Source organism: Microchirus variegatus (genome assembly GCF_963457635.1).
Source record: "Microchirus variegatus genome assembly, chromosome: 3".
Lineage (NCBI taxonomy): Eukaryota > Metazoa > Chordata > Actinopteri > Pleuronectiformes > Soleidae > Microchirus > Microchirus variegatus.
This window is the reverse complement of record NC_139804.1, coordinates 23,019,145-23,029,000: the sequence shown is the minus strand read 5'-3', so window position 1 is coordinate 23,029,000 and position 9,856 is coordinate 23,019,145. Positions and strand designations below refer to the sequence as shown.

At 37.6% G+C, this 9,856-nt stretch overlaps 1 protein-coding gene across 1 annotated transcript; it reads left to right on the top strand.

Annotated features, from left to right (window-relative positions):
* Positions 1–5,087: 5,087 nt before the first annotated feature.
* Positions 5,088–9,781, top strand: siae (sialic acid acetylesterase). The gene is made up of 10 exons (XM_083886442.1): positions 5,088–5,197; positions 5,683–5,844; positions 6,747–6,901; positions 7,256–7,394; positions 7,612–7,780; positions 7,889–7,974; positions 8,059–8,192; positions 8,395–8,549; positions 9,030–9,216; positions 9,407–9,781. Exons 1-10 carry the CDS (start codon positions 5,125–5,127, stop codon positions 9,656–9,658), a joined length of 1,512 nt encoding a protein of 503 aa, XP_083742568.1. The 5' UTR covers positions 5,088–5,124; the 3' UTR covers positions 9,659–9,781.
* The last annotated feature ends 75 nt before the right edge of the window (positions 9,782–9,856 follow it).

The following is a 9,856-nucleotide window of genomic DNA, read 5'->3' as shown; positions in this document are numbered from 1 at the left end:
TTTGCAAATATTTTCAACGGATCCTTACTCAGGGCGTTGCCGACTATTATGATGGTACATTTCAAGTCATTCCGAGATACTTTTTGTTTTTGAAACTCAAACCAGCTCATTGTCAAAGTGCATCAGGTCAAAATGATTATTTTCCAGATTTTCAAAAAATCATTAAAATTATTCCTTTAGAGGTTTGCAAATATTTTCAACGGATCCTTACTCAGGGCGATGTCGACTATTATGATGGTAAATTTCAAGTCATTCCGAAATACTTTTTGTTTTTATGAAGAAAGCCAGCTCACTGTCAAAGTGCATCAGGACAAATGGATGATTTCCTGAATTTCAAAAAATCATTAAAATTATTCCCTAAGTGGTTTGCAAATATTTTCAATTGATCCTTGTTCAGGGCGATACCAACTATTTATGATGGTAAATTTCAAGTCATTCCGAGATACTTTTAGTTTTTGAGACTCAAGCCAGCTCACTGACAAAGTGCCTCAGGAGAAAAGGATAATTTTCCAGATTTTCAAAAAAATTCATTAAAATTATTCGCTAAGTGGTTTGCAAATATTTTCAACGGATCCTTACTCAGGGCGTTGCCGACTATTATGATGGTACATTTCAAGTCATTCCGAGATACTTTTTGTTTTTGAAACTCAAACCAGCTCACTGACAAAGTGCCTCAGGAGAAAAGGATAATTTTCCAGATTTTCAAAAAAATTCATTAAAATTATTCGCTAAGTGGTTTGCAAATATTTTCAACGGATCCTTACTCAGGGCGATGTCGACTATTATGATGGTAAATTTCAAGTCATTCCGAAATACTTTTTGTTCTTTTGAAGAAAGCCAGCTCACTGTCAAAGTGCATCAGGACAAATGGATGATTTCCTGAATTTCAGAAAATCATTAAAATTATTCCCTAAGTGGTTTGCAAATATTTTCAATTGATCCTTGTTCAGGGCGATACCAACTATTTATGCTGGTAAATTTCAAGTCATTCCGAGATACTTTTTGTTTTTGAGACTCAAGCCAGCTCACTGACAAAGTGCATCAGGGCAAATGGATCATTTTCCAGATTTTCAAAAAATCATTAAAACTATTCCTTAGGAGGTTTGCAAATATTTTCAATGCATCCTTGTTCAGTGTGATGCAGACTATTATGATGGTAATTTTAAAGTCATTCCGAGATACTTTTTATTTTTGAGACTAAATCAGCTCACTGACAAAGTGCATCAGGGAAAATGGATCATTTCCTGAATTTCAAAAAATCATGAAAATTATTCTTTAAGAGGTTTGCTAATATTTTCAACGGATCCTTATTCAGGACGATGCCGACAATTATGACCGTAAATTTCAAGTCTGCATGCACTGTCTTCATAGCCCTATTCGCACTGAATTCATTACCTGGGGTCACCAAAGGTCCCCAAGTAATACTTATCTCGTGCGAATAAATTAAATTACATAGACGGTAAAATGTTTACACAAACTATCATAAAGTTGAATTAATTCACTGACAAAATGCAGGTGTCAACAAAAGTTAACTTTGTAAAAAAAATTAAAATGTGCTCCTTGTGTTGTTTGACTACTTTGAAAATTGAGCTCGCTGCTAACCAAAATCATTCTCGCATGTGCATATGCTGTAATCGTCAATGCAAACAAAACTAATCAAATCAAACAATAATATCATAAGTAACATGAATCAATAATATAAAGTTGCTACTCACCAAATAATTGGTAACATGGAGATGGATCAGGAATGGCAGGTAAATAGCTTCACGTGCAGCTCAGGCAATGCTCTTCCCAGAATGCCAAAAATAATGTATGATACTGTTATCGAATACACTTTAACGATAAAGTGCTGTAAAATAGGAATACATTAGGGTACTGTTAAAAAAACAGTAAATGAGGTGTAATTTCACTGATGACCTGTAATATTAAAAAGTATATTAAATAAGTAAATATTAAAGCACTGTTAATTAAAAACACACACCTTAATACTGTTGAAATTCTGTCGTAAATTTACAGATATTATTTACAGTGTATCTGTAAAATACAGTAAATGACTGATGTCAAGTATCTAAGAAATAAATATGCCTTGTCCCCCAACACCCCTTTTTTAACAATTTATGTGTCAGATGCTAAATGAACAGGCAAAGACAACAGCGGTATAGAGTGAGTTTGTTCACTTCAGTTAACTTATTAAAATCTTTTAAAACTGACTACACATTTTCTCTCAGTTCCTAATATTTGTAATACACCAAGATAACAAATTGTTGGTTTTATGGCTTATTGTATGGACATATTGGAATGCAACTCTCGTGTTAACTTAATTACAGAGCAGGATGAATGCAACGCAGTGTTTAATATTCTAAGAACAAAGTGTTTAATATTCTTAGAACACAGTGCAACAAGAAACAAGGAAACAAAGGATGGAGCTGGGTTGGGATATCTTGACACAAATTAATAAGATGAACAACAAAGGGAAAACACAAAAGCTCAAAGTGCGGGAAGATAGTAGCGAGCCACAGGTGAAAACAAGTGGGAATAGTGAGTGTGAGTAAATAGGGAGACAGGAAACACAAAGGGACAGGAAATATATAAAAATGTGTTACCAATAGAAGAAAACTACAAAGTACAGATAACAAACATAGAACGACAATAAAAAGGCAAAGAAATGCTTACAATGACAGAAAGGTCACTTTCAAATCCAAAACAGTAAACCACATGACCAAACCGAACATGTTTCGCATAAAACAAAGGCAGGACAAACATTTGAGTATGTTTGAGTAAGTATTACTAAAAATGTGAAAACGGAAAAATGGAATTGTGCTCTGAACATCTGTTCTCCAGCAGGATATTGTTGGCATAAATAGGGCACAGGAAGGAGGTATGAAAGAGTGAAAGCATGTAGCAGTGCAGGTTACAGGAGATGATGCTCTGGCTCCTCTCTTGCACCTAATCCCTGCTGAGTGGCTTAAAGAGAGACGCTAATTCAAGGGATTTATCACACGATGGATGAGAGCTGGCGTGGTAAGAGAAATGTGAGGGCTCCAGACAGACAGTCATAAATCTAAGTTCATGCATGAAGCCACAAACACATTTGCATCTCTTGGTTTCACCACATGAAATTATCTGTAAAATTTGATGGAACAGACTAGAGCCCATTCCACGGATCACTGGAGGAAGGACAGGCTTTTCTTGAGCCTAATATCTGAATTCTTAAATGTAATTTATGCGCTGGTTTGGACGCTGACATGAAGTGCTAATATTGAAGCATTACTCACGCACAAATTCACAGTCACACCAGTTTGATGTGGTCTCAGTGTGTAAAGAAAGATGTGGAGGTTCTGATGATGACAAATGATTCAAATATATTTTTCTTAAACATTCCATAGAAGAAAATTCAGAGACATTATGTCATTTTTCGATTTAAGTAGCTTTATTGGCATAAACAAAAAAGTAATGTTGCCAAAGCATTTCACAGCGACATTTTACACATCACATTTCATGATAAATATATGATAAACTGCGAACTGACAACACTCTCCAGTTCGAAGTTTGCAGGTTCTCCCTGCAAACTTGCATGGTTTCTCTCCAGGTAGTCTGGCTTCCTCCCACAGTCCCAAAATACGCAGACTGAAGATAACTGGACACATATTCACCATGAGAATGGTCCCAGTTCCCTCCAGTCTGTCAAGAGTGCGGTAAAGCAGTAGACAATGGATAGATATTTCACAAATGTTGGATATTTCATAGTACTTATAGGTAAACATGTCACAAATATACAGGTAGATGCACATTGTCTTTGCATATCAGTGCAGTGTTCTTACAGTCACTGTGAGTCCCACAGGCTGAGACAGTCAGAACAGTTGCTGTCCCTTCACCAAGCACAATCTGTCAGTTTTGGTTGAGTAAATGTCAGAAATGTTTCTATTTTATTTGTCATTTCTTTGCAGAATGAGCCCCTTAGTGAGGAGAATTCCCCATTATGTCAGGAGGAAATGCAGTTCTCTTTCCACCTCCCGTGTCCAGCAGTTACTACATACATGTTCTTGTGTCTACACAATCATCTTAGTAATGTTGAAAATACCTTTTCTAGAGATGGATTTATAATGATTTGTCTTGAGGCATGATATTGCTTCACATCCATACTGTGTGTACTCTGCAACTTTGCAGCTGACGAAGCATGCTTAAGACATAGAGTGGAATATAAAAAGAAAAGAGAGACAAATGAATAAGAATGGGAAATGAGGTTTCACTATACAGTTTAATGTCAATCTGAACCACATATACATTCATGGTGACACTGTTCAAATTAAGATATATATAAATGTTATGTCTCAAATACCGTGCATGACCTTTGAAAATGTAACATGACAAGCTGCACGTGCTGTAGGCTAATATATATATTTGTACGTCTTCTATAAACTGGTATTATGTCACATCTCACTATAAATACACTTTCTTATTATTCACCTCAGAGTTGCTTCATGCAGAATCCAACAGCTTTCCCAGTCCCCTGCTGGTTTTGTTATTTTTATATTTTTTTGTGTTTAATAGCTTGCAGGCAGAACACAGTGTCTTACCTACGGGCAAACATGTAAAATGCTTGGGTAAATACACCTGGCTGAAAAAGTACTGGTAGATAATTTATGTAACACCTGTTTCCATTTTTTAACAGTGTTCACTGCACAACAGTTTGTTTCCTTGAGAAACTAATGGGGGAGAAAATGTAAAAGCTAATGTGTGAAAAATAAAAAAATATGTATTTGTTTTTGCTGAAATAAATATTAATTCAAGGTTTAATACATAGGGTATTTTAGGTATACAGCACTCAAAGGAAGGTTTTTATAAATACAAATGATTTGACTTTTTCTTTTATTATTCATTTATGTTTTTTTAAAAGTGCACCTCAGCTCTCGTGCTTTTAATTTGAAGGCCAGACAAATGACGTCACGGAAAAAAGTAAATTCCTCAAACTCTTCAAGTAGAAATCACACGGAGTGTGCTCACTGATAGCAGTGCGGATTGTCGCTTTTCTTATGTCAGTTTGTATTGTTTTTAATGTCAATTTTTTTCTGAAGTTTTCTCTGAAGTTTTCCTGACAAAGCTCTTCAGCTCTTCAGTAACATAATGGGTTGTCCTGTTGCCATGGAAATCACGTTGTGTGTTGTTTTTGTAATGTTTGCTTCTGTCGACAGCTGTGGTGAGTTGAGTACACCGAGGGAACAGTGAACACACAATGTATGAATCTGGAAATTAAGCTAATATTATAGTTTGTTAGCTAATATTAGCTATATTAAGCTAATATATAATTTCAACACAACCCATTATGACACATGGCATGGCTGAAGTAAAGTAGTAGTAGTAGTAACAGTGTGTGTGTGTGTGTGTGTGTGTGTGTGTGTTACCTCTTTAACTCCTTTACTGACATAAACAGTGACCTTGCCAGGACTAATAGTCCAAAACCTGGTTATAATAATGCACAAACTCATGTCTGAGGAACTAGTTGGTTATGGCTAAGGTTAGGAATAACAATAAGGCAGTTCAAATGAATGGGGGTCAAACACTGTGTGTGTGTGTGTGTGTGTGTGTGTGTGTGTGTGCGCGTGTGTGTGTGTGTGTGTGTGTGTGTGTGTGTGTGTGTGTGTGTGTGTGTGTGTGTGTGTGTGTGTGTGTGTGTGTGTGTAGGTGGGAGCCTGAGCTTTGCCTCCTACTATGGAGATCACATGGTGCTGCAGAAATCTCCAGAGAGAGCTGTGCTGTGGGGATACGGCCCTGAGGGTGGACATGTGAGCGTCTCCTTGTCAGGACCAATAACACAGGAAACATCACCGGTCACTGTGACAGAAGGTAAATACGAGCAGTTGGTGTCAGATGAGAAAGATATCCTGACGTCTGGAGGTTACTGAAGGCAGCAGAGGTCAAACCAATCCTGACATGAGCATGTATGGCAAAGTCTGCAGGTTTGGATGTGACGTTTCGTTGTGGATTGAAAATAGTGGCCTCAGAATTATTTTCTGTACCAGTAGCACAATTATAGTGTTGTTGTTTTTTTTTGTAGGCAATCTGCCTTAATTCTACCTCAGTGTATCATCCATCCATCCATTTTCTACCGCTTTATCCTCCACATGAGGGTGGCGGGGGGTGCTGTGCCAATCTCATCAGTCAGAACAAAATGGGGAGCCCCTAAACAAATGAAATGAGAAAAGAAAAGTGAACATATAAAAATAAGGTGTAAAAAAATAGACGTGAACAGGAAGCTTCAGCAAAAAATGTAAGGGATGAAAAGTCATGTTCCTCATTTCTGATGCATCACAGCAGAAAGGGATCGAGGTAACTAGACCAGGCAGGCACCCATAAGAAACAGACAAAGTTTAAACATACTGGAACAAATGTTCTACGGTAAAACTAATTAGTGTAATAGTACATAAAAAGATACTTACAATGAATCACACATACAACATAGTAATTATAACTTCATTTCTACATCATGACCGACAACCATCCACCAACTGAAGAATGTCATGACCCAGGTTAAATTTTTAAAATTGGCCCAAATAAAACCTTAAATCACAAATTTGATCAGTACACATGCATATAGGATCAAGTATTTCCATACATAGCCTTGCATTTCTTAAACAACCAGAAAATACATTTGGAACACTCATTACATCAGGTGGGGCTATGTTAAACAAATGCTTCACTAACGTGTTCCCACTTTTTAATTCCACTAACATCTCTTCCATATACAGGTATCTGGAGAGTCTCACTTGATCCCGTGGAGGCTGGCGGCCCCTACATGGTGACAGTAGCCACTCAGAACAGCACGGCCACACTCACTGACGTGCTGTTTGGAGATGTTTGGCTGTGTGGAGGGCAAAGCAACATGTGCTTTAAAACATCTCAGGTAGGAGGAGCTACAGGAGCAGCACCGTAAATGCACAGTAGAAATCCGTCTGTAATATTGAATCGTCTGTTATTTTACACCAAATATGGGAGGTTAGTATGAATCAGTTCTACTTTATTTCTAATTTTATGGCTGATTAGTTTCGTAAAAAAAATTATATTTGTTTCTTAGTTGACCTTTATGAAGCTGCAATCAGAGCACTTGTTTTAATTTGATTAAAACCTACTCCAACAATTCATTGATTTTCAAAATAGTTGATGATAAATCTAGTTAATGACTAATAGTAACTGTAGCCATACATATTTTATTGTCTAATTACACGTCTTCACTTTTTTATAATTCACTGCCCAAAAGATTTTCAATGCATCAGAGGAGTTGGCCCTGGCAGCACAGTATCCTCATGTGAGAACTTTTATGGCAGCGTTGAACTACAGTGACACTGAGTTGACTGATCTGGCTCAAGTGGAGCTTCCCTGGACTGTGCCCACAGCAAGTAAGCTAAAGGATTTTATTATTGACCTCCGCCAGGTAGATAGTTAGAAGAAATGTAGTGAAGTAAAAGTAAAAGTTGCTAGAAATAACTTACAGTAAGTATAGTAACAAAGTATTTGTACTTATTTACATTACACCACTGATTAAGGTTTTGGTGTAGTGTATTGAAGTGCAACATGGCCTTACTGTGTGTGATAAAAAAATATGTGTATTTCCAGGGACCCTGTCTGAGTTTTCTGCAGTATGCTGGCTCTTCGGACGATACATGTATGAAATTCTGAAGCATCCCATCGGACTGGTGGAGTCCTGTTGGGGAGGCACACCTGTGGAAGCATGGTCATCTTCCAGAGTACTGCAGCAGTGTGGACTAGAGCAAACTACAGACAGGTGAGGACATAAAGACAACATGATTTAGCATTCTGTAACTTGTTTTATGCAATTAATGACCAAGAAAAAGCGAGCTGTGGCTACTCTCTTCTCTTTACAACCTTTCAGTCCTAAAGACAGAAATTCTGTCTTGTGGAACGCTATGATCCACCCACTGCTCAACATGACCGTCAAAGGAGCCATCTGGTACCAAGGTATAATTGAAATTAGATTAATCACACATCCATTATAGCCAAATATTCTTGCTATTATGAGTTATTTTTCTCACTTTGACACAGGTGAAGCAAATGCAGATTATCATCAGGATAAGTATAATTGTTCCTTTCCTGCTATGATTGATGACTGGAGGATGGCATTTCACCAGGGCTCAGGGAATCACACTGCAGTCGATTTTCCCTTTGGTTTCGTTCAGGTATGATACTTAATTTAATTTAACATCTCAAAGTTAAACATTTATGATTGTACATGTGTGCATTGATTTTGGTGCCCTCTAAAGTTACCATCAAAAATTCACATTGTTAAACTGTTGCTATGCAGATAAAATTAGATCCTGTACAGATTTTGAATTATTTGCATTATTGCAGTGCTGATCCACATTTCCTCTTTATATGCAGCTGTCCACCAACATAAAGAACTCCACAGATGATGGTTTCCCCAACATCCGCTGGCACCAGACAGCAGATGTTGGCTTTGTTCCAAACCCAAGGATGACACGTACCTTCATGGCTGTGGCTATGGATTTACCTGACGAATCATCACCATATGGAACGTAAGGAGGACATTTTTTAAAAGCATTGAAATGTGCTTATACCTACAGGATTTGTGATTTGCACACAGGTGATCAAGAAAATGCAGGTCCAACTTAAGGATTATTAATAAACATTATGCTTTGGGAGTTTTAGATATGTTAGAATTGTACAGAAAACTAAATGCATGTGGTGGGTTAGGTTTATGTGGTGCAGAAGGTCATGACATTCAATTTGGCCACAATACTCTGTTCTATCAGAGCTACTTTCAATCAAAAAGGTTTACAAAACATACTTTTGCAAGAATTTTAATTGGGGCAAATAGCTCTGATATGACCACTTTCACCTGACTCTGAAAAGCTGTCAAGACACACAAGTCTTCTGGCATTAACCAAACATCAACAACGAAATATGGAGGTGTGCCCTGTTTTTACATTGAGCTATTCTGTTGACTTCACATCTCTAAATCTGGTCAGTGAAGATTAAATAATTTTTCTCCCCAGAATCCATCCACGGGACAAACAGGATGTCGCATACAGACTGACACTGGGAGCACGGGCAGTGGCTTATAATGAAAAGGACGTGCACTTCCTTGGACCTTTCCCCAACCAAGTCAGGTCCTTGTCAATGCATGTCAATGTCACCTACGACCAGTCCATCTCTGTCACACCGTCTAAGGACGCCTTTGAGGTAGAGCTGCAAGTAGTGGAGTCAATGTGAATGAAAATATCTCAGCCATATTTACTGGTTCACTACTTTACTGCTTCAGCTGCACATTTAAGTTTAATTAAAATATAAATGTAGATTATACTTTCTCTGACAACCCAAATTCTTGCTCAGTAAAAAATGACCTGCATTTTATCTTTTTTTTTTTTTGAAGATCTGTTGTTCAGGGAACCAAGCATGCCAGCCTCAGTCCCTCTGGGTTCCAGCTCCCATCATGCAGTGGGATTCAACCACTGTGCAGCTATCTACCATGTTTTGTCTGCCCACTGACGCCGCCACTGCTCTTCGATATGCATGGAGAGACTGGTCTTGTGACTTTAAAGCTTGTCCAATCTACAGTGCCAGTGGGATTTTACCTGCACCTCCCTTTATTGTTAATATTGACTCAGCCGAAGGAAACATTTAGAAACATTACGGAAGCGGTTGAGAAGCAGAAGTGATACTTTTTCTGTATTGTATATCTATGGTGTTTAGATTTAGGTGTCTTTAGAACCACTGCAGATAATTGCTGGACTTCACGAATGTTGAAAAAAGTGACACATGTTCATGACACAGATTCAAATAAGCTCAAATAAATTACAAATAATCATCTCGGATAATGTGA

Coding starts and splice junctions, on each gene's coding strand:
- siae (XM_083886442.1), top strand. CDS start 5,125: ATGGGTTGTCCTGTTGCCATGGAAATCACGTTGTGTGTTGTTTTTGTA. Junction 6,902..7,255: donor TGTGCTTTAAAACATCTCAG/GTAGGAGGAGCT, acceptor ACTGCCCAAAAG/ATTTTCAATGCATCAGAGGA. Junction 8,550..9,029: donor GAATCATCACCATATGGAAC/GTAAGGAGGACA, acceptor TTTTCTCCCCAG/AATCCATCCACGGGACAAAC.